Source organism: Panthera onca, chromosome F2 (genome assembly GCF_046562875.1).
Source record: "Panthera onca isolate mPanOnc1 chromosome F2, mPanOnc1 haplotype 2, whole genome shotgun sequence".
Lineage (NCBI taxonomy): Eukaryota > Metazoa > Chordata > Mammalia > Carnivora > Felidae > Panthera > Panthera onca.
This window is the reverse complement of record NC_138356.1, coordinates 52083681-52109634: the sequence shown is the minus strand read 5'-3', so window position 1 is coordinate 52109634 and position 25954 is coordinate 52083681. Positions and strand designations below refer to the sequence as shown.

At 34.9% G+C, this 25954-nt stretch overlaps 1 protein-coding gene across 3 annotated transcripts in view; it reads right to left on the bottom strand.

The window, feature by feature from the left end:
* OXR1 (oxidation resistance 1) overlaps nt 1–25954 on the bottom strand; it is a 447865-nt gene that overhangs the window by 21766 nt on the left and 400145 nt on the right. For all 3 annotated transcript variants that reach the window (XM_060611132.3, XM_060611136.3, XM_060611137.3), the window contains 4 exons: nt 21270–21454; nt 17043–17797; nt 12854–13022; nt 11360–11522 (listed from right to left, as the gene is read on the bottom strand). In XM_060611132.3, the coding sequence (XP_060467115.2) occupies nt 11360–11522; nt 12854–13022; nt 17043–17797; nt 21270–21454 (1272 nt within the window). The remainder of the gene's footprint in view (nt 1–11359; nt 11523–12853; nt 13023–17042; nt 17798–21269; nt 21455–25954) is intronic.

Below are 25954 nucleotides of genomic sequence, written 5' to 3'. Positions count from 1 at the left end.
ACATCATGTGTTCACATAAAACTGTGTACACACAATGCCACCCTTCACACATATACCACCTTTCTATAGTACACACAAACACTGAACCACACCTATAGCTCAACATCTTCTTCCTCCACATTCCATGATGTGTGTGCACAGAACAAAGCATACCCCACACTAAATATCCTCCTTCCCTCTCACACCAGCTATTCCCATCTCCCCAACCAGCCCAACTACACTTACCCTAACATCACTCTCCCACAGTCCCCTAGAGGTACTGTAACTATCTCCACACTCACCATACTACACACAGTCTCATTACACATACAGTGCACCATGGTCCTGCCTCCCCTCATATGGCACACCCCCCCATACACACCAACAACATGATCTGGCAGTACTGAGCTGCCATTTTGAAAACCTATCATCATTTACAGACAAATTTTCTGAAATTAAAAACACTATATATGTACCGAAATGTAGTTTAAATACAGAATACACACCCCAAGCATAGGATAGCTTATTTTGCTGGTTATCTTGTCAACATCCACCAGTACAGCTTCTTCCTAATACAGTTTTGATTTTGCTCGAGTATCTTTTTAGCCATGTCTCTGAGAAGGTTTGCTCCATATCTGGACAGGATGGATCCTTATAGATCTAAACCAGTGGCTCTCAAATTTTAGCTTGCCTCACAATCATTGATATGAAACATTTGTTAAAATACAGAATGCCAGGTTCCAAAACTAGTTTCTGATTAAGCAAACTAGAGTGGGCTCTGAGAATGGGCTGCTAATGGTCTGGGGACCATACCTTAATAAGAAAAACTAAACCACAATGAAATGTCACCTCACACCTGTTAGAATGGCTATTATCAAGAAGAAATAACAAGTGTTGGTGAGGATGTAGAGAAAAGGGAATCCCTGTGTAATACTGGTAGAAATGTAAACTTGTACAGCCATTATGAAAGACAGTATGGAGATTCCTCAAAAAATTAAAAAAGTATCATAGATTCAGAAATCTTACTCCTGAGTATTTTTCCAAAGAAAACAAAAACATAAATTCAAAAATATATATTCACCTCTGTGTTCACTGCATCATTATTTACAATAGCCAAGATATGGAAACAACCTAAGTGTCTAATAATGGATGAATGGATAAAGGTGATGTGGTATATATAATATACAATGGAATACTATTCGGCTGTAAAAAAAAGAATGAATCTTCCCATATACAACAACATGGATAGACCTTGAGAGCATTATGCTATTAAGTCAGACAGAGAAAGACAGACACTGTAGGATCTCATTTATATGTGGAATTTAAAACAACAATAAAAACCAAGTTTACATATTAACAGACAGGTGGTTGCCAGAGGCAAGGAGTTGGATGGAGGCAGGCAAAATGGGTGAAGGGGGTCAAAAGGTGTAAGCTTTCAGTTCTAAAATAAACAAATCATGAGGATGTAACATACATGGTGACTAGTTAGTAATATTGTATCGCATATTTGAAAGTTGCTAAGAAACTATGTCTTGAAGTCCCCATCACAAGAAAAAAAATTTTAACACAGTAAGGTGACAAATGCTAATGTTACACTTGTGATCATTTTGCATTACATACAAATGTCAAATCATTATGTTGTATACCTGAAACTAATATACTATATGTCAATTATATGTCAATAAAAAAACTGATTTAAGCTATTTGAGTGTTTTTCAGTGTCTTGAAACCAAATATTTCCTAATAAAAACATATCTAGCAGACATAAATGGAGCTCAGTAAATCTCTTTCTTGTCCTTTTTTTCAGTGTTTAGAAAACATACGAGGTCACTTAAATACTTCTAGATATCCCAGAGATTGAAGGAGATTTTACTTTACCATTAGTGTAAAATGACAGACTACAAAATGAAGTGCTTTTAAGAATATGACAAGTTTAAACGTTGAACATAATTCATAATTCAACCTGTTATAATTCAGATATTCAACTTAATAATCTTTTTCCTTGGGGCACCTGGGTGGCTCAGTTGGTTAAGCGTCTGACTTCGGCACAGGTCATGATCTCACTGGTGATGAGTTCGAGCTCAGCATTGGGCTCTGTGCTGACAGCTCACAGCCTGGAGCCTGCCTTGGATTCTGTGTTTCCTTCTCATTCTGCCCCTCCCCCACTCATGCTCTGTCTTCCTCAAAAATGAAATAAACATTAAAAAAAATTTAAATGATAATCTTTTTTTCCTCTACTTTCTTTATTGGTGTTGAAATTATATCTTATTTCCTCTGAGTTGGGAGTGGTATACCAGAAACAATTATATGAAATATACTGTACTCAATATTTAAGGTAATATAAGTAATTTTAATATTCAAAATCATAAATTAGTCTGTCATTTATCCATCCTGTCTCAACACCCATATTAAATAAAATTTTGCATTTTTAATGGAAATTTTATAACCCATAACTTTTGGTTAGTTACTAAGGGAGAATATTAACAAAAAGCAAAACAGCTCAAATTTTGCTGAGGTAGATAACATCCTAAGCTAACATTTTTGTTAGTCAAAACAGACAATATTAGACATGATTGATGAGTGTCAAATGCTACTGTGAGAAAATTTATATAGTCTAGTACTGGAGATCTGCTCTATAGCATAGTGCTTACAATAACACTGTATTGTATACTTGAAAATCTAAGAGCGTAGATTTTATGTTGTGTTCTCATTACAAAATAATAATAATAATAATAATAATAATAATAATAATAAAGAGGGTAGGAAAAAACTCTTAGAGATGATGGATATATTTATGGTACAGACTGTGGTGCTGGTTTTTATGGATACTTATGGATGTATAAGTCTCCAAACTTATCAACCTGTACATATTAAATATGCACAGCTTTTTGTAGGTCAATCCTACCTCAATGAAATGGTTTAAAAAAAAAACTTCATGTAGTAATATTATTGAAGAAAATTTATATTAACTCATAAATTCTGTTTTAATCTAGAAAATAATACTTTAAGAACTTAATTGTCTGCAATAGATATCACATTGACAGTCCCCCAAATTCTAATTGCTTTTAATGCTTTTGATTTCTACCTTTTTGTCAGACATTTTAAATTACTTTTGGAGTTATGGTTTGTAATATTATGTGATTTGATCAACATAAAAAGTATATTTTTCTTTAATTGCCTTTATCTAAGACAAGCGACCTCTCTATTTAATGACTTAGACACAGAGAGTACTTTCACTTTGAATAAAATCAGTTCTGTATGGATTTTGCTGGCTAGGCAGAGGAGTGGTTAAGAAAGTTTGTTTCATTTTATATATTGCCTCAATTTTAATTTTGGCATTACGTGTGCTTCAATTAAAAAAAAATATCTTTCTGTTTAGGGCACCTGGATGGCTCAGTATGTAGGTTAAGCGTTCAACTCTTGATTTCAGCTCAGGTCATGATCTCATGGCTTGTGGAATGGAGTCCTGCACTGGACTCTCTGCTGGCAGCATGGAGACTGCTTGGATCCTCTCTCTCCCTCTTACTCTGTTCCTCCCTGCTTATGCTTTCTCTCTCTCTCTCTCATCAAAGATACATATTAAAAAAAATCCTTTAAAAAATCCTTCTGCTTAATAAAGTATTGGAATACTCATTATCTGACAACTTAAGAGAGAAAATATTAACCAAACAATTTAAGTCATCTCAGAAACCAAAAACTGAATGAAATATATTTTTATCAATACTTTGGCAAGGGTGAGAAATGAGGACTAAACCAAAGCATATTGTTCTAATACTAATCATTACTTAAAAAATTTTTTTTTCTGAATACTTTTTATTTTTTAAATTTACATCCAAATTAGTTAGCATATAGTGCAACAATGATTTCAGGAGTAGATTCCTTAATGCCCCTTACCCATTTAGCCCATCCGCCCTCCCACAACCCCTCCAGTAACCCTCAGTTTGTTCTCCATATTTAAGAGTCTCTATGTTTTTCCCTCCCCTGTTTTTATATTATTTTTGTTTCCCTTCCCTTATGTTCATCCGTTTTGTCTCTTGAAGTCCTCATATGAGTGAAGTCATATATTTGTCTTTCTCTGACTAATTTCGCTTAGCATAATACCTTCCAGTTCCATCCACATAGTTGCAAATGGCAAGATTTCATTCTTTTTGATTGCCAAGTAATACTCCATTGTGTGTGTGTGTGTGTGTGTGTGTGTGTGTGTGTGTGTGTGTATACCCCACATCTTCTTTATCTATTCATCCACTGATGGACATTGGGCTCTTTCCATACTTTGGCTATTGTTGATAGTGCTGCTATAAACACTGGGGTGCATGTGTCCCTTCAAAACAGCACACCTGTATCCCTTGGATAAATACCTAGTAGTGCCAACTGCTGGGTTGTAGGGTAGTTCGATTTTTAATTTTTTGAGAAGCCTCCATACTGTTTTCCAGAGTGGCTGCACCAGCTTGCATTCCCACCAACAACGCAAAAGAGAGCCTCTTTCTCCGCATCCTCACCAACATGTTGTTGCCTGAGTTATCGATGTTAGCCATTCTGACAGGTGTAAGGTGGTATCTCACGGTATTTGTATTTCCCTGATGATGAATCATGTTGAGCATTTTTTCATGTGTCGGTTGGCCATCTGGATTTATTTGGAGAAGTGTCTATTCATGTCTTTTGCCCATTTCTGCACTGGATTATTTGTTTTTTGGGTGTTGAGTTTGATAAGTTCTTTATAGATTTTGGATACCAACCCTTTATCTGATATGTTGTTTCCAAATACCTTCTCCCATTCTGTCGGTTGCCTTTTAGTTTTGCTGATTGTTTCCTTTGCTGTGCAGAAGCTTTTTATTTTGATGAGGTCCCAGTAGTTCATTTTTGCTTTTGTTTCCCTTGCCTCTGGAGACGTGTTGAGTCGGGAGTTGCTGTAACCAAAATCAAAGAGGTTTCTGCCTGCTTTCTCCTCGCGGATTTTGATGGCTTCCTGTCTTACATTGAGATCTTTCATCCATTTTGAGTTTATTTTTGTGTATGGTGTAAGAAAGTGGTCCAGGTTCATTCCTCTGCATGTCGCTGTCCAGTTTTCCCAGCACCCCTTGCTGAAGAGACTGTCTTTATTCCATTGGATATTCTTTCCTGCTTTGTCAAAGATTACTTGGCCATACATTTGTGGGTCCATTTCTGGGTTCTCTATCCTGTTCCATTGATCTGAGAGTCTGTTCTTGTGCCAGTACCATACTGCCTTGATGATTACAGCTTTGTAGTATAGCTTGAAGTCTGGGATTGTGATGCCTCCTGCTTTGGTTTCCTTTTCAAGAGTGCTTTGGCTATTCACGGTCTTTTCTGGTTCCATACAAATTTTAGGATTATTTGTTCTAGAGCTCTGTGAAGAATGCTGGTGTTATTTTGATAGGCATTGGATTGAATATGTAGATTACTTTGGGTAGCATCGACATTTTAACAGTATTTGTTCTTCCTATCCAGGAGCATGGAATCTTTTTCCATTTTTTTTGTGTCTTCAATTTCTTTCATAAGCTTTCTATAGTTTTCAGTGTATAGATTTTTCACCTCTTTGGTTAGATTTATTCCTAGGCATTTTATGGGTTTTGGCGCAATTGTAAATGGGATCGATTTAATCATTACTATTTTAAAAATGAAAAACACTATTATGCCATATAATCTTTTGGCACATAATACTAGTGAACTCATATTTTAAAATTTAATCAACAAGTATAAACCTGGGAGGTAAACTTCTAAATAAATCGATTAAAGTTAATATAATAAAGTCAATTACTTAATTGTTTTTATCATTCTAGGGGCAATCGATGTTTTAGTTAGTAGGTCTGGAGTATGAAAGATACTGAAGTAGAAGTGGTATAAAATTAACTTTGGAGATGAAAAATGGAAAAATTTTTGCCAGCTTTTATCCTAAAAAGAGTGAAAGTCAACCCAAAAGAAGTGGGACAAAAAAGCAATGTAGCTTAAAAAGCTCCACTTTTGAGACCTGTGTCATCAAAGCAGCAAGACTGGCATACCCAACATGTGACACTTTGAAACCCAAAACTTTCAGAGGATTCTAAATGAGAGTCTCTTGAAGTTGGTACTTGGGGTTGAGGTAATACCACCTGAAGGGTGCAGTCATGAGCCATGTGGTACTTGGTGACAGAATAAAATTGACTTACATTACTGTAGTATCACTTTCATTTCATGATAAGAAATTTTAAAAATTCCATTTATAATACAACAGATAAATTTAAAAGATGAATGCAAAATTCACATGAGTCTTAAAGACAGGCTTCAAAGGTATTTTAAGCTTATCAGGGTAGCCACTGCATTAGACTATACTATTAGATTCTTGGGCACTTGTCAAGTACATCAAACTTCAAAAGGTATTTGATGGATAAGTTCAAGAGGTGGTGATGAATGACTCACAGCCTGGTATGTTTTTGGTTTCCCTCTCCTTGTAGTGCCTCTAAGTACACAATATGATAAAAATCTTTTGGTGTATAAAGGGAGCTATGCCTGAAGTAATTCTGCCTGACTGTTATTGATAAAACAAACAAACAAAACAAAGAAACAATATGCTTTTAAAAATCAAGGCATAAAATAATTAAACCATTCTCCATAGTGAACCAAATTTATGTTTTAGGTATGCAGATGCAACACACAAAGTAAGAGGAATTTTTTGAAAAATATTTTATACAATGGAACTTCCATGACAGGAACATGAAAATTAAATTACAGTATGGTCAATGTAGTGTGAAAGAATGTTCCACAGTCTTAGCATTGCATATGTTTAACACAACATGTGAAGTGATGACATGGGATAGCAGAGTGGTTTTTCCCCTTTTATTGTACAATGTCATCACCTAAGGAGCTGTACAGAATACAGACTTTGACTTGGTCTGAGGTGACCCTGAGGCAGTAAGTTTTGAAAGCTCCCCCAAATGATTAAAAGTTTCTGCCAAGACTGAGAATTTGGTATGGTGAAAAGGACTATAGGCTCTGAATTACCGATTAACTATTATGATTTGCTACAAAGAGGATTTGGGCTAAGTAAGAAACAAGTTTAGAGAAATTATCTGTAAAATAAAGATGACAGTCTATGATTAGATGGGTTGCTCTAGATCTAAGACAGAATAACATTTTGATAACACTGTGGGGAAGCTATCAGCAAAATCTAGACTGTAGGACATCCTAGAGAAAAAAAAAACTGATTTCTTAAAAATGAAAATTACGAGGAAAAAAACAAAGCACAGCAAAGAAATAGAGAATCTACATTTACAGAGACTTAGGAGACATTTTAACTGACTGAAACATTTGGAGCTTAGTTGCATCCTGATTCAAAGAACAAATCATAAAAATACATTCATGTTACATATATTTTAAACATATTTATGACATTTGAAGAAATGTGAACTGGGGAAAAGGAAGGATCATAGAATAAGTCGATAAAGCACAGTGATTGGTATATGCAACTTCATTATACTATTTATCTCTATTTTTGTTTGTTTATCAAATCAAGGCACTATCATCAGTAAATAGTGCCAATAGGCATCTTTCCCCACCTTTACCTTAAGACCTTCCAATACTTTGTTGAAATGTCATTAGAATACTTCCCTTGTCACGCTGTGTCACTTTTTCTCTCTCAAAAAGAAACAAACATTAGGGGCGCCTGGGTGGCTCAGTCAGTTAAGCATCCAACTTCAGCTCAGGTCATGATCTCACAGTTTGTGGGTTCGAGCCCTGCATCAGGCTCTGTGCTGACAGCCTGCTCAGAGCCTGCAGCCTGCTCCAGATTCTGTGTCTCCTTCTCTCTCTCTGCCCTTCCCCCCACTCACGTGCACATTCTCTCTCTCTCCAATATACATAAACGTAAATATTAAAATTTTTTTAAAAAAGACCTTAATTTAAGAACATTAGAAATTGAAAAACAAATAGGACTTTCAATGTGCATATTTCAGAACTGAATTTATTTCAAATATTATAGAATTTTTCTTGGTATCTTAAGTGCACATTTTAGTAATTTGGGGTGCCATAGTTTGGATTAAATTTTAACACATTTGACAGTAATGATGAAGGTAATGTTGAATCTATAAAGAGTTACTAAACAGTGGAGACACCAGGGAAAATAATCCTGGAAGATTAAAGAATAAATATTTTCAGATTATCATAGTATATAGAGAACATTTGTTGCTGACGTGCATCAGAAGAACAAAAACAAATGGATTACACTTATAGAGATATGTTTCTTTAAACTCACTATTAAGAAAGAACTTTCTAACAGAGTTCTCCTAAAATGAAAAGTACTGCCCTTTGAGGTGATAAACTCTACCACGGAATTATGTTAAAGCAGAACAAAGAACAGTGTAAAATAGGAGAGGCTGAACTGCCAGTTAATTCTAACTTCCAGCATCTATAAATTTATGACCGATTTACTACAACTGGCATAAGAACTTATTTTAGGATGTAGACTATCATGAAAAATGAGCAAAACTTTTATATCCTATTTTAATCTATGCCCAAATTTATTCCTTAATCCAATAAACAGTAATATAAAAATAATATTGAGAATGAATTATATGCTTGCATTGTTTTTAGCTCTGAGAACACAGTCATGTATGAAGCTGACAAAATCCTGCCCTCACGGCGCTTACAATGGGAGAGGGACAGGACTCACACAGAAGAGAAGTTGGAGCAGAGTAAGTTAATCATATGCAAAAGTTTTCCCAAAGTATAAATTAAAAAAAAGCAATATGCGATTATAAATTTTCTAGCAAATCCATTAAAAAAAAGTTAAAATAACTGTTTTTTACTTAACTCAATATATCTAAAATACTGTCATTTCAACATAATCAATATAAAAATTAATGATATTTTACATTTTTCTTTTAATTCTAGATCTTTAAAATCCAGTATATAGTTTGTATTTACAGGGAACATGTTAATTCATACTAGCCACATTCCAAAAGTGCTGAATAGCTACATGTGGGCAGTAACTATTGTATCTATAGGAATTCGTATGTTCTGCACTACAGCACCCCTCAAGTCAGACATTAAATTTTCACAGGAAATACCTAATGGTGTTTAGATTTAGATTTATTTAGATTTCATAAGACTTACAGTGGAAAATTCATTTATCCTAGTTATTCCAAAAGTATTAAAAACTTATCCAATAGCTGAATCAAGTATCCACGTTAAAATTTAACTAAAATTAAGAAAAATTAAAAATTCAATCCCTTAGTTGCATTAGCCACATTTCAAGTACAAAATAGCCACATAGTAAACATGTGGCTACCAGACTAGACAGTACAGGACTGTTCCTAGACAACACAGCAAAAAGTTTCTAAAATTAATTTTTTTCTCTGCCATTTATTTTTTATTTGAATTAATTCTTGTTGAAAACAAGTGAGGAGACATTTATTTCTTCTTTAGAAATTTCAACTTGCAGAATCTGCCACAAGAACTGAGGCAATTCCTTTGAATCAAAATAGTTAATAATCAAATAATCAACCAGACAGTCTATCACTTCCAAGGTTAAGTGCTCCAACTCCAATGGAGAAAAGTCCATTACCTGATTGAAAATATTGCCACCCACCTTGCCACTCAAGTTAGAAACTTCAATGTTATCTAGATGTCATTAAATACTGTCTTAATACCTAGGTAATAATACCTGCTTTAAAAACTTAATTTCATCACCTTCCACTCCACCTTCAACTGTTGCTACCATAGTACAAGTACCCATCTTTGATCTTCTATTTTAAAAGCTTCCTAAAACGAATTTTAAAATTTTTTTTTTTTTTCAACCTTTTTTATTTATTTTTGGGACAGAGAGAGACAGAGCATGAACGGGGGAGGGGCAGAGAGAGAGGGAGACACAGAATCGGAAACAGGCTCCAGGCTCCGAGCCATCAGCCCAGAGCCTGACGCGGGGCTCGAACTCACGGACCGCGAGATCGTGACCTGGCTGAAGTCGGACGCTTAACCGACTGCGCCACCCAGGCGCCCCCTAAAACGAATTTTAAATACACAGAGACTATTTACGTATGTCAACACCCATGTAACTAAGCTTCACCCAGAATAAATACAGAATATTTCCAGTACTCTATAAAAGTTCCTTCTTGTCCCTAGTGACTCTCTCAACCCCCAGAAACTGGCAGTTTCATGGACTTTTGATTAGTTCTGCCTTGTTGAACTTCATGTAAATGTAATTATATAGTATATACTCTTTTATGCCTGGCTTGATTTCTTTAATTAAACACATTATCTATGAGATTCATCCATGTTGTTGCCTATGCAAGCAGATCTTTTTTATTGCTATGTTATTTGGAATTTCATGAATTTTCCAAAATTTATTTATCCATTCTCCTGATAGGAGGCATTCAGGTTGTTTCCAGTTTGGGGCCTACTGTGAATAAAGCTGGTATGAAGATTAATAATGTTAGTTAAAGTATTAAAGAACCCAAAATAAATGTTCAGTATATGTTACTTCTTTCCCTCCATAATATTGGAGTTACAGTACAAATTGATGCTGAACAGACTACACAAAATGAACTTAATTCAAAATCAGGTTCACATTTTAAATGAAAGACTTGCCATGTATACCTTTAATCATTATACATGTTAAGTACATGCACCATAAATTCGTATCACATAAACCACAAACATTAACACCAAATGGATAACAAAATTTAATCCCACATAGAATCACATTTTAGCATCTGCTCTATATTTTCTAATGCATCAAGAAGACATTAATCCAAGCAACCACAACAGAAAAAACAGATTTTGCCACCCCATCAATCTGATAAGACAAAGCAGGTAAAACATTATATGTAATATTAAAAGATGTATTTCCAAGAGGTTACAGAAAGCTAATTAGTGTTATTCTGGCCATTTAAACAAGTTCAGTAAATCTGAGCATGTGAAATTTTTACACTTTGTAAAATTAGCCTAAGCTTAATTCCCTAGCGTTAATGTAAATTCATTTCAAAATAATGCTTGGGAATGAACATAGAAAGCAGTGCTAATTTGAATGAACGTGTCAAATGACTAGTGTACTTCTTCTGTGCAGGAAATAATATTAAAAGGAACCAGATCAGAAATAAATGTTTTATAAAAATTAGTAAAACAGTAATTAGTACTCTAAAATATACTCAATAAGTCATTTTATCGTTGATAAGTTGCTTCTCTAATATTTTAAATCAAAAGGAAAATAATAAATAGTAAACCAAGGTCACTAATCAGATGCATTCAATAAACATGTATACAAGGAAAATAAACCTTTAAAAATTATCCTTTTGTGCAAAGATCACTTGACTTTGCCTGTACTACTATAAAGCTATAAATTCACACGAAGTAAAAAAGATCCACAAAAAATCTGCACGTTTCTCCTTACCTCCCATTCTCTGGCTGCAGCTTCATTAGTAGAATCCTCATTTGTTTCAGATTCTTCAAGCTTTTTTACTACTATAAATCCAGGTTCTCTGGTACATTCACCAGTATCTTCTGCATATATTTCTGGACTCCACTGAATGAAGAAGGCATACAAGTGGTCTGTCCTGTTAGAACAAGTGACTATTTGTTAAAAATCTTCACAAAACTTGAAGACTTAAAATACAAAATATACTATGCTTTATTTAAGGAGATAACAAAGCCTAATGTCAGGAAGACATTAACTCAAAAAAAATTTACTTGGCTGTATTCTGTCAAATTGTTCTCAGAAAACTATTAAGATTTTCCTTGGCATGTTTTTGAGTAAGCTCAGATGCTACCCATGATAATGTTTATCTTTAAAGAAACTAGTGATGGGAAGGGAAATTGAACCTGTGATCGTGACCTCATTCACACAATGACCTAATTATCTAAAACAGAAATAAACAATTTATAAATGTGGACATTACACAAAATTTTCCCAAGTCAATAAAAATTTAATGTGCTTAACTTTTAAATCATACTAAGAACACACAATGCATTCTTGGTTCAGAAACAGATGATCTAATCTTTTAAGTTTCTTTCTCCATTTTCAATTTTGTCTACCATAGCAAAACCTGCTGTTACAAAAGATAATTAAATCCCTGATAAACTTATTTGAGGATCAAACACACATTTCAAATATCTATGTTTGTGGCTATCAATTAGCAGGGATAAGTGATTATAGATCATTACCTACCTTGAGGTAAGAACCATACTATTTATTTTTTTTATTTTTATTTTTTTTATTTATTTTTGAGACAGAGACAGAGCATGAACGGGGGAGGGTCAGAGAGAGAGGGAGACACAGAATCAGAAACAGGCTCCAGGCTCTGAGCTGTCAGCAGAGAGCCCAACGCGGGGCTCGAACTCAAGGACCGTCAGATCATGACCTGAGCCGAAGTCGGACGCTTAACCGACTGAGCCACCCAGGCGCCCCAAGAACCATACTATTTAATATTTTGATGAAACTTCTTGCTCTATGACATTTTAGCTACCTAAAATTCACTTTTTTTTTTTTTTGCATTAAACCACAAAGAGGAATAAAATTTAAACTGGGGTAAGTTAAGGGACACCTACGTGGTTTAGTCTGTTAAGCATCAGACTTCGGATCAGGTCATGATCTCAGTTCATGAGTCTGAGCCGCACACTGGGCTCCCTGCTGTCAGCAAGGAGCAGCAGCACAGAGCCTACTTTGGATCCTTTGTCCCCCCCCTCTCTACTGCCCCTACCCAGCTCATGCTCTCTCAAAAAAAAATGTATTAAAAAAAAGGGGGGTAAATTAAAAAACACAAAATAGGAGTTAAATTATTTTTAAAAGATTTGATGTCAAGTTTTTAAAAGTACTTTTCTACTGGTGTTAAGTGATATGTAAGATAATTTTAATTCAAGCAGTCTCAATAATGTTTTTGTTTTTTACCTTTCTTGTGGCACAGCAAACCAATATTCGTGTTTCTTATCTCTCTGTGCATACTGTTGCATTGTTGCACTTGCTTGAGAAACAAATGTTTTCCTCATTGGTTTTCCAACTCTGAGACATAAGAACTTATGCAATCGATGCCTTCTCTTTTCTTTTAAAAGTGCAGAACCTAGAAATGAGATACAAATAGAATTCATTCCATTCTCATATACCATGCTTAAAAAATTCAGATAAAGTGATGTTTATCTCCAAACTTCTAACAAATATAGAATAAAATTTTAATTTACTGACACTTACTTAGATGAATTTTAAGGAACTTTTATTTTCTTCCAAAGGTAACGTGACAGGTACAACCAGACCAATGAACTAGCACCCAAGTAATGAACTGAAAGTATGTCTAAGCGCATTAAGAAAAAAATGTGAAAGTTTCAGCAACTCTTCTATTAAATTTTTGTGTGGAACAACCATATTAAAGTAATTATATGCACAAACATAATTTTCTGCATGTTCTCTATCAACCTTCTAGAATAATATCTAAAAATATTTGCAGAACTTTAAAAGGTTTACTTTTCATATAGTTGTAATAAACAAAAATTTACTAAAAAAAGTTTCTGAAGCTTTTACATATATATGATATAACAGTCAAAAATATGCTGGACTCAGCCATCTGGACAGTTTATTAAGCCTGAATTATCTCTAACTTCCCAAATAGAGATACCAACGTAAGGTACACTGAGGGTCTGACACTATGAATGAATTCAGGATTTTGGACATGATGTTTCCGAAGTTCGCATACTATGGAAGAATAAGCACTTTACAGTCAGGAGAGCTGGGTACTAGTCATGGCTTTCTTCTGTACAATACTGCAAAAGGTGCATAATCTATATGAGCCCCAATATTTGCATCTGATTAAAAGAGTGAACCTTTACCATTTTCCCCACAAATATATTCCACAGCTGTGTACCTATTAAATCATGCTATATTATAAAGTCACTAAAAATTAGAAACCTGGATTATTTCCCTATGACAGAACTTCTAGCTACTTAACATCATATCCCACACCCCAAAACCCCACTAAAATGAAAGTAATCTACCACATTAGGTTAAACAGAATCCCTCACTTTATCTTTTTCAAAGGTTTCAAAATATAAGGCAACCGTAAGACACAAGGATATCAAATAAAGATACTCACACCAGCATTCTTTACAATATCAAAGACAGGAAATAACATGAATTGTTAATAACAATTGAATGTCTTAACAATATGCAAGTTGTTAAAATATAGGGCCATTAAAAACCATATTTTCAAAAACTATAATGACTTGGGAAATTATTCATGACACAAAATATTAAGTAAACAAAGGATACAACACTATCATCCTGATTTTATATAAAAAATATCTATGTATAGATACTTACAAATATCAAAATCGTATACATGTGTATTTAAATGTGTGTGTACACACACATACACACCAAAAATAAATGTAACAATTGTTAACAATGAGTATTTCATTGATGAATTTCAGGTAATTTTTATCAATTTTCTAAAAATTTCCTATACTTGTCAAATGTTCTTTAATGAACATTAGTTCTGAATAAGGAAAAAGGTATTACAAAGGAACTATTCATATTCAATCTTTTATAGAATTTTATTTGAGCAAATTAATTCTTTAACATCTACTGAATACAATCTTTAGATCATTAGGATATCTAAAAAAGATGGTGCAAAGAAAATTCAGTACGTATTTTAAAAACTGAACCAAACTCTGATGTATTGCTGGTGGAAATATAAAATGTGCAGCCATTGTGAAAACAGTTTGGGCGTTCCTCAAAAAATTAAACAGAGAAATACCATAGGATCCAGCTAATCTACTGTTGGGTATATATCCAAAAAAAATGGAAAAGATGGATCTGAGCAGATATTTGTACACTAATGTTCAGAGCAGCATTATTCACAATGGCCAAAAGGTGGAAACAACCCAAATGTACATTAACAAATGAATACATAAAAACAATGTGTTATGTATAGTTAACCCTTGAATGAGACAAGGTTACGGACACCAACCCCCAACACAGTCAAAAATCTGCATATAACGTTTGACTCACCCAAAACTTAACTACTAATAGCCTACTGTTGACTGGAAGCTTTACCCATAATATAAACACTTGATTCACACAGGTTTTGTATGTTATATGTATTATACTCTGTATTCTTACAATAAAGTAAGCTAGAGAAAAGAAAATGTTAAGAAAATCCTAACGGGTACATGGGTGCATTAAGCATCTGACTTGATTTCGGCTCAGGTCATGATCTCACAGTTTGAGTTCAAGCCCCGCATCGGCTCCGTGCTGACAGTGGGGAGCTTGCTTGGGATTCATATTCCCTCTCTCTCTGTCTCTGTCTCTCTCCCTGCCCCTCCCCTGCTTGTGTGCTCTCTTTCTCAAAATAAACATTAAAAAAAGAAAATCATGAGGTGGCTGGGTGGCTCAGTTGGTTAAGCGACTGACTGGCTCAGGTCATGATCTCATGGTTCCACGAGTTCGAACCCTGCATCAGGCTCTGGGCAGACAGCTCAGAGCCTGGAGCCTGCTTCAGATTCTGTGTCTCCCTCTCTCTCTGTCCCTCCCCGACTCACACACTCTCTCTCAAAAATAAATAAATATTAAAAAAAAAAAAAAGAAAAAAGAAAAGAAAATCATAAGAAAAAAATACATTTACAGTATTGTACTGTAATAAAAAAAAATCATGTATAAGGGGACCTGCACAGTTCAAACCCATGTTGTTCAAGGGTCAACTGCATAATAGAGTATTATTCAGCTTTAAAAAGAAGCAAATTTTCATACATGCCACACCAAAGATAAAACTTAAAAGTCATTGTGCTAGGGGTAATAAGCTACGTACAGAAGAACAAATATTGTTATGACTCCACTTATATGAGTTGCCTCATATATAGACAGAAGTTCACAGAGACAAAAAGTAGAATGGGGGTTGCCAGGAGGTGAGGGGAGGGGAGGGGAGAATGAGGAGTTACTACTTCACGGGTGCAGGATACCTTTTCTGTTTGGAAAGATGATAAAGTTCTGGAAATGGCTAGCGGTGATGACTGCACAACATGAAGGTACTTAATGCCACTAAAATTTACACTTAAAAATGGTTACTACGGTAAACTTTATTTCAGCAATAAATTATTGAATTTAAGTTTTATAATTTCATACATAAATTGGATTGATTAGAATCAATATTCTGCCAGAATATCAGAAATGCTGGGTAGGTTCCCTGAAGTACACCCCATTACGTATTAAGTGGAAGCAGTGCACATTAGAAAACAACATGGTCTACTTTTCACTAAGTAAACTACTAAAAACCAAACTGAAAGAGAAATGGCGTTTTAATTTATTATTCTTGGTGCTTTATAAAGGGAAATGTTTAATCAGACAATGATGAACTTCCAGATACTTGGAATAATTTCAGAAATAAATTTGTACGTCTAATTGCGCTTTAAAAAAAGGTACAATTACAAACTTTGGCAATTACACTATTACAATTACAAACTGCAATTACATTATTTTATGCGCAATGAAAAAAGACCTTTTAATGAGGTAACATACCAAGAACTAAGAGAAATGGAGAAATCAAAGGTATTCCAGAACTTGTGTGCATTTTCAAGAAATTAATTGTTTAAAGATAGAACACGGGCGCCTGGGTGGCGCAGTCGGTTAAGCGTCCGACTTCAGCCAGGTCACGATCTCGCGGTCCATGAGTTCGAGCCCCGCGTCAGGCTCTGGGCTGATGGCTCGGAGCCTGGAGCCTGCTTCCAATTCTGTGTCTCCCTCTCTCTCTGCCCCTCCCCCGTTCATGCTCTGTCTCTCTCTGTCCCCCAAAAAAATAAATAAAAAACGTTGAAAAAAAAATTAAAAAAAATAAATAAATAAAGATAGAACACAGTCAGGAGGGTGTACACATGGTGGAAAAGATGCTCATTATGTGTATAATCCGCCATGGGATAAGGAAAGACAAGACTAGGAACTAGACACCATATACTTATCCCTGGAGAAAAGTAGCAGCCAAGGGCCACTAGATTGTCCTTCAGAGTGGCCTATGATACAGCAGCTTTTTAGTCCGTGAGGAAGGAGGAAGACAATATGCAGTAAGATGAATTAACTTTATATATTCTTTAACACTTACCTTCTATATCAGCAGTTGCTATTTTATGCTTAATTTCTTTTTGTGACACCTGTTGAATATTTTCCCTTTGCTGCTTAGTCTGTTGCATAGTATGGGTTTTCCAGAGTTTCCGGAGTTCTTCTACCTCTGCCTCGGAGTCCAGATTTTGTTCCTTTCCTTGTTTTCCTTTGTTGACAGTTTGCTTTTGTTTAAAACCTGCTGCTTCCCCAAAAGATACACTTTCTTTTTCACCCTCTTCCTGATGTAGTGAATTCTCATTAAGAAAATCCTGGTCTGCATTTCCTTTTATACTTGTGCTTTGTTCTTTAGAGCCTGGTATCTCTTGAAAATTATCTGTAGCCTGATCTCCTTCCTTAATGGCCTTTTCAAGATTATTTACATCTGTTTTAAGAGAAGAAGTCCCAACTTCATTTGTAGAATGTCCAGAATCAGATTTTAAGTGATCAGTAGTAGAAGACTCTGATATGGCTGTTAGACATTCTCCACCACTTTGATTGACAGTTTGCACAGATTCTGATGACGCACCAGATGATTTATCTTGTCGAAGCTCATCTGAAGAGACAAGCTCCTCTCGTATGGGAGAGAGTTCCGATTCTGTGAACACATCTTCAGAAAGAGACTCCTCGGTGCTCCTGGGAGCAGTGCTGGCACTATCATTACCTGCATCACGGGTTCTTGAGTCTATTTCATCAGTATTACTTCTTGTCATTTTCTTTAAATGGCAGAAATCCCTTCCTGATAACTGATCTATCTCTCTGTTAATAAACAAAATTAAAAGTTATTACTTTTTAAGTTGCAGTATTTTATTTCCCACAAACAACACTCAATTAGTACTAAAAAGGTTTCTCTAAAAGGGATATATCACTTAATAGCATATCAAAATTTGATTTATACTGTTAGGCCAAATAATTAAGTCAAGCTTTTGCAATAATTTAAGATCTGGGAAACATCAATGTAAGATTTCCAAATTGAATTCATCTACCTGAAAAGAGGTTGAAGATGTAACTTTTGGGTGAAGCTATAATTCTACACTAAAAATTATTCATTAATGGAACATGGAAAATTAGCTTAGATAAAATTTTGATTAAAATTTTAAATGTCTTGATAAAGAAAAAAATACATTGATATTACCCACATGGATACATGAACACCCAGTGCTTATTTATTTACATAGATATTTGTAATCTATTTGAATAGAGATTGCACTAAAATATTAGGCTCAAATGCAAAGCTGAAGACCAACTGGAATAGAACTGAGGCAGTACTTACTGGAATTCTTCAGGCTACCAGAAACCACTCTTAATTCAGAGAAAACTTGTTCATCTAAAGGTTCAGATACTAGATATGTGAATGGTTTATATTCTATTAAGACTTCCATATTTAATGGCATTTGTAGATATGAGCACTAATGTTCAAAGTTAGATAGTTTAAGTTCTATAAGGAGGTAGTATAAACATCTATATAAAGCATGAAATAAAAGTCAGAAATTTAAAATGATGGTTAAAAGCAGTTTGTGACAAAAGGAAATTATAGTAGTTCTGAGTGGAGAAACCAAGAACATTTGTTTAAGAATAGAAAAAAACAGGAATGTAAGCTGAAACAAAAATAACTGGCTGTCTCTGGATGGTGAAGCTGGATAATACTTTTATTCTTTTTTGATATTTTTCAAATTTCATAGAAGTATGTACAGTTTTTATAACTAGAATAGGTAAAATGTATTTTTTAAAAAGGTGTTAGTTGAATTACAATTCATCTATCTCTCTCCCTCCCTTATATCTGATTCACCTTAGGAGACACAAGCACGTGATTTGTGCTATTAAAAATGTAATAGTGTCATCTACTGGTGATCCATTCAAATTGCATATCTAGGGTCTTGGAACTTGGCAAAAGGCAAAATTTTGAGAAACTGTATATGAACATTTACTTTTTTTAAACTTTTTTTTAATGTTTATTTATTTTTTTAAGACAGAGGCAGAGCATGAACAGGGGAGGGGCAGAGAGAGAGAACAAGACACAGAATTTGAAACAGGCTCCAGGCTCTGAGCTGTCAGCACAGAGCCCAACGTGGGGCTCGAACCCACAAACTGTGAGATCATGACCTGAGGTGAAGTCAGATGCTTACTAAGACCCTTAGGTAAGAGACAAATTAATAAATGTAAGAGAATATATGTTTGAATAAAGGCTGTAAAACCTTCACAGTTAATATGCTAAAAGACTAAATATTTATTTCTGTCAATGATGCTGCTCCTGCTTAACACGGTTCCAGAACAATACCTTTGAAATCAACTTCCCAAGCAGAAGATGGAAGAAAATCAATCAAATCTTATAAGTCAGTTTTGCTACACATGACATTACTCTGCAAAACTACTTGCTTTATTTATCTGATTTGCTGCCAAATAATGTTTTTAATTAATTTATAAGGCAAGAACTGAAAAGACGCTTCTTTTTGGAGGAATTTTTTTAAATGTTTGGACCAAATGTATGGTCTTTCCAGGTGACATTCTAAATTATAAAATAGCGATCTGCAAAAAAGAGGAGCTCTACATCATCCTGGTGGAATACTTACAGATCATTCAGCATAAGAGAATCCCAAAGAATCATAATAAAAATCTCAACCGTGACTGACAATATACGCATACATATATAATCTTGTTTTTCTTTTAACCGAATCCTTTACTCCTTTATCTTTGTTTCATCCCTCCACCCACTTCAACAATACTTACTTGCTCAAAGTGACTTTGGATGATGATCTACAAAAATAACTAAAGTAGAGGATATTCTGGGAATTATCTGCACCTCTACAGAGGAGTTTACCAAGCCAAAATACTATCTATTGGATGGAAAGTATAATGGACACTTCTTGAATAAGGGATTTTATTCTACCACAGGTATCCTAACAACTCATGTACTCTGCCTCAGAAACAAAAATAATTTGCTCCTTTCCTAGCTAAGCAGTTCTGTACCACACGAGTTAATTTTAGAACAATGATCCACATCCCTGTGGGCTAATAAAGGAACATATATCTTTGGCTCAGTTAAAGTGAAGCCATTTTTAAATGGTTGACAAAGTATGTATGGAAGAATAGAGGGTGTTCTTTTGTTACATATCAATTTTCTTCCTTTCTTCTTCTCCTTCCTTTTTTGGTATACTGTCTTCTTCCCCTTTTATTTCTTATTCCTCCTTTTTCTCTCTGGTCATTCCTGTGGTCAAGCACGTCACTTTCAAAGGCTGTGCTGAGCTGCAGTCTTATACCTATGTTATTTGAATCCTACAAATGCCTTGACCAGTATATTCCAAGGTTAACTCTTTCAAGATTAACAGAGGAAGAATGATGCTCATGTGATCTCCCCCATATCCCACACTGGACTCTTCAGGCTCTTGTAAGAAAAATCTGAAAGCTACACTAGTTCACTTGTATTACCTTATATTAGTCACAGAAAAAATTTAAAATTCTGTGTCTTTATAAAAAGAGCTGGTAAACACTAAATTAAATGAGGTTTATAGGTTACTTTAAACATCCAATTCTCTGACAAAATATACAAATATAAACCTAAAACAATTCCTAATTGTTTAAGGTGTATTAAGAATAATCTTTTCAGGGGCGCCTGGGTGGCGCAGTCGGTTAAGCGTCCGACTTCGGCCAGGTCGCGATCTCGCGGTCCGTGAGTTCGAGCCCCGCGTCAGGCTCTGGGCTGATGGCTCGGAGCCTGGAGCCTGTTTCCGATTCTGTGTCTCCCTCTCTCTCTGCCCCTCCCCCGTTCATGCTCTGTGTCTCTCTGTCCCAAAAATAAATAAAAAATGTTGAAAAATTTAAAAAAAAAAAAAAGAATAATCTTTTCAGGGGCGCGTGGGTGGCGCAGTCGGTTAAGCGTCCGACTTCAGCCAGGTCACGATCTCACGGTCCGTGAGTTCGAGCCCCGCGTCAGGCTCTGGGCTGATGGCTCGGAGCCTGGAGCCTGTTTCCGATTCTGTGTCTCCCTCTCTCTCTGCCCCTCCCCTGTCCATGCTCTGTCTCTCTCTGTCCCAAAAATAAAAATAAAAATAAAAATAAAAATAAATAAAAAAAAAAAAAAAAAAAAAGAATAATCTTTTCAATACTACATATACTTTTTCATTATTGACAAAATGAAAAGCAGTTATAATAAAAAAAATACTAAAGAGTATTCGACAAGGGCCAACTATCTAGATGTAATAAAATCACAAAAGAGAATAAATACCAATCTTACATGGGTAAAGATTCCTTTATTTTGCTATCCAAAATTTCTTTGTACATTGCAGCTGACATCACCTCTTCCATTGGACACATGATGCCATATTCCTCACAGCCATTCTCTTGAACCAAAGGGTCAGTTTTATGTGGATCAAACATTATATTATTTGGTGTAACCAGCAGCACACCACTGACTGTGCCCTAAGATGAAAAAAGACAATAACATTTAATCTTCAAAGCTTAAATTTTCACAAAGTAGTCTAGCTGTTTTTACTACTTTTCTTCTGAAGTTAGGCCTTCTGTTATATATAAAAGTAGTACATTCAAGCACTATGACACTGTCATGAAAACATTTTATACGTTTTACACTAATTTACATTCTGCTTCCTGTGTTGTTCCCTCACTAGAGGTACCAAATATAGTTTCATATACACGATGCAGGTTTAATAAATTATGTGTTGATGATTCAATACAAGGGAAAAATAGCATAATCTCTTTAAAATATTCTTTAAAAAAAGTCTCTGTTTCAACTTGCCTCTGTTACTGCCTAGCTATTTGACTTGGGGCATGCAAAGTTTCAGTTTCTTCATCTGTAAGAATAGGCATAGTGATCATTTTAATTTAATCACGAAAAACTATGAAATTTCAAATACATTTAATAAATAGCAATATAAATACGAAGAGTCCAACCTCTCAATTTAAAAAGGAGCAAATTAAAATCCATAGGAAGCCGATCCCACTAATATTAGCTAATACTTATTGAAAGCTCTGTATGTATCACACTTTATATAAATCATTGTCTATTTGATCTTCACAATCATAGCTATGAGATGATTATACTGATGGGAAAATTAAGGTTGTTGAGAGGCTAGACAACTTATCCTCAGTAATAAATAACATGGCTAACTGAAAAGCAGAGGAATCAAGATTAAAAATCCAGGCAGTCTGTGCTTTTTACTAAAATCCTTCCACATTTGAGTATAAACTACAGTCACACCAAATGTGCTAAATATTCCTTAATCCCATTTTAACTCCTATCTATTACCATATTCCGTAAGTATAAAAGTGTAAAGCCAGACAGAATTCTAAACATAAAGTAAGTAGTTACTTCAAAGTTGTCTCATCTTTTCTTCTGAAGCTATTAAGGAGAAGAAAAACTCAAATCCCGCTTGATTGGTATCATATCATCCTTCAAAGTCCATATTCAGCTCTGGCTTACCTTTTTACCTTTTACCTGGCTTAACTTTAAAAACATAAAACTTAAGTTATGACAGACACTACCATTAAAAATGATCAAGTAAAAGACTAAAAGCAGAAAACTCTACCTAAAATGGTCACCCAACTGTAAGTGGAAAAAAGTTATTGCAGATGGTTCAAGATAATAAAACATACTTATTATTTGTAGTAGCTACATGCAATATTGGAAAGAAGCATATGTGTTTGCAGGCATTTTGGTGGGTTTTGGTGGCAAAAAAAGAATCGATCTAAAACTCTAAACAGCATTTGTTTTAGTTCAGACCAGGGACCACCTAAGTAGGGAGTAACTTTATATAATCCATGGCCTAATCATATTTTGAACGGTATTTTAAATAGATTCATATATATCAGTTTATATTCCTGGATCATATGCCAACAGAAGTCAAAGAGTAATGGTAAAGTATGTTGTAGGGACATTTACATTGCCACAGATAACCTACGCAATAGATAATAAAGAGTATATACAATGTAAAAATCTTAAAGATTTCCGATCTTCTATCCTCCTTACTCTATCTTGTCCTGTATAAACTTGTTATTTGAGAAGAAAAATCAAGATCAGTAAGAATTAAGGAAAGCAAACACCAAGTTTTCGGAAAAACATCAGGTCATCCTTGATTTCATAAATTTCAAGTAAGCATTAGTTTTAAACAATGGCATAATATCAGGTTCACTGGCATAACATTACACACTATCTTTCACTTTTTTTTTTTTTTTGCAAAGACAATGATTATTAGGTATGTGTGACAGAAAAGGCCCAGTATTAATGATTATGCTTTAATTCAATATACCTATTAATTCTAGAATACTGCTACTCTTAGTAGTATAACTACAGAAATCATGTGTAAAGCCTCTCAAAAACTATGCTTCTACTTCTTGGATTAGAAGAGGCTTAAAGCCCTGCCCCTTAACACTAGACTGATCAACCTGGTAATGTGAATTCCCAGGAATTCACCCTCATTTGCTGCTATTGAAGGATGTGCTAACATATTCTTCAAGCTTCTCTTCCTCTGACTCTAAGTGGGACTCTGAGGTATTGTGTCAGATGTTACTCCCCCAAATCAAGAGTTGGCCACGAGAAACACTACTTCAACATAAAATTCACAAAAACCTTTTGAGAAAGTAACTGCTCAAATTCATCTAACCCAAGACCAAGTTTGAAATTATATTCAAACTCATCTAACCCAAGGCCAAGTTTGAAATCTTACTGAAATTCATCTAACCCAAGATCAAGTTTGAAATCATAAACTCATAGTTAAGCATTCCCCCTTCATTCTTTTTAATACTGTTTCATAAATCTGGATATATTATCAGGAGCAAGAACATGTTACAGTCAGAGGTTTCAAATTAAAATATCTTCATAATCCACATGACCTTCAGAAATTTTAATCACAGATTTCTCTTTAGTATTAACAACTGTCAATCCTTTATGTGCAATTACCAGACTAATCTTCCATGGAGAAAATAAAGTCTGTCTGTAAAAGTTACCACTTACACTATAATATTTCTGTATATACTAGAAGATAAAAAACTATGATGTGGGAAACCATCCCAGCAGACTAAACGCTTGTACCGATCTTTTTTTTCAGTCTTAAGTCCACTCTAATTTAACTATTATAATTATTGTTGATAAAGTTCCACAATTTTTACATAAATAACCTTTACTACAGTAAACCTATAGGAAGAGCCAGCCTCCAGCAAGTGATTAGGTTCCAAGAACACCAGGCTGCAGGTTGTTCCTAACTCTGACAATGACTTTATCTTTGCTTTGATACTTGAATAAAAATGTTATTCAAATACTTACAGCTGAAATTCTGCTTCTAGTCAAGAACTAATTCTGCCTAAAACTACTAAAACCGTACACACACACACACACACACACACACACACACACACACACACTACATGAAAGGACTATGTGCAGCTACTAGAATGCAGGGGAGTGAATGCAGGGAATGCCATGTGAATAAGGGAAAACAAATAAGGATGAACTCTTCAAATGCCACAGCATACTGACTGGAGAGTTTCCAGGCCAGAGGCAGAGAAAGGAAAGGAGAGATGAGCCCTTCCCATTGAGAATGCTTTGAAGGTCCACAGAAGGTCTTCTTTCAAGTTTTTAGCTGAGCACTGAATGCTACCTATGTATATGGCAACTATCTCAGGATGAGAAAAGAAGCAACACTCGAAAGAAGCAGAGGAAACAATTCACAGAGACAACAGAGAAAGGTACAGTTTGTGTTCTTAAAAACCACTCCAAAAAAACATGTAATTTACAGGGCCCCAGAAAACTCAGAAGGGAATTGTCTCAGTAAAGGGAAAAACTAGCTATAGTTGCTTTGGTTCTGCCCAACAAAACTTGAAACAAGTCATGATATGATCAAGCTGTTTCCAAAAGACAACTGAGTCACAGAAAATAGCACAAAAATAGGTAGAGAAATATAAAAATATCTGGCACCCAAGAAGATAAAATTTATATCTGATATCCAGTTAAAAATGACTAGGCATGTAAGCAAAAAGAAAAAAGTGACTCATCACAATGAGAAAAGTCAATTAACAGAAACAAATCCAGAAGTGAGAGAGAAAATAATTCACAGAAAGACATTAAAATAACTATTATAACTATATTCCATATATTCAAGAATAAATAAGATAGATTGTGCATGGTAGTTATGGAGAAGGAAGATATGAGAGCCAGTTTGAACTCACAGAGATGAAAAATATGCTCAATAGAATTAAAAGCAAACTAGACATGGCAGAAAAAACATTGAGTGAACTTAAAGGTATAGCAATTAAAACTGTTCAAAAAATAGAGAAAGAGAAAAAGAAAAAAGAACAGAGTATCAGTGAGCTATGAGACATAACATCAAACAGCCTAAAATATGCATAATTGGAATTCCCAAAGAAGAGGAGTGGATGGAGAAAAAAAAATCGAGTATGGTCCCAAATTTTCCAAATCTGACAGAAACTATAAATGCACAGATTCAAGAAGCTCAATGAATCCTCAGCAAAACAAATAGAAAAATACGCCAAGGCACACCATAAACCAATTGCTCAAAATCAGTGATGAAGAGACTATTTTATTTAAAAGATTTTTTAATGTTTATTTATTTTTGAGAGAGAGACAGAGTGCGAGTTGGGGAAGGCAGAGAGAGAGGGAGACACAGAATCCGAAGCAGGCTCCAGGCTATGAGCTCCAATCTGTCAGCACAGAGCCTGAGGCGGGGCTTGAACTCACCAACAGTGAGATCATGACCTGAACCAAAGTCGGATGCTTAACAGACTGAGCCACCCAGGCGCCCTTGAAGAGACTATTTTAAATGCAACCACAGAAAATTATCTATGTTGTACACAGCACCAAATATAAAAATTGTGTTAGAGTTCTCTTCAGAAATAGTGCAAGACAGAAAACGGGAGGTCTGAAAGAAACATCTTTGAAGTTCTGAGAGA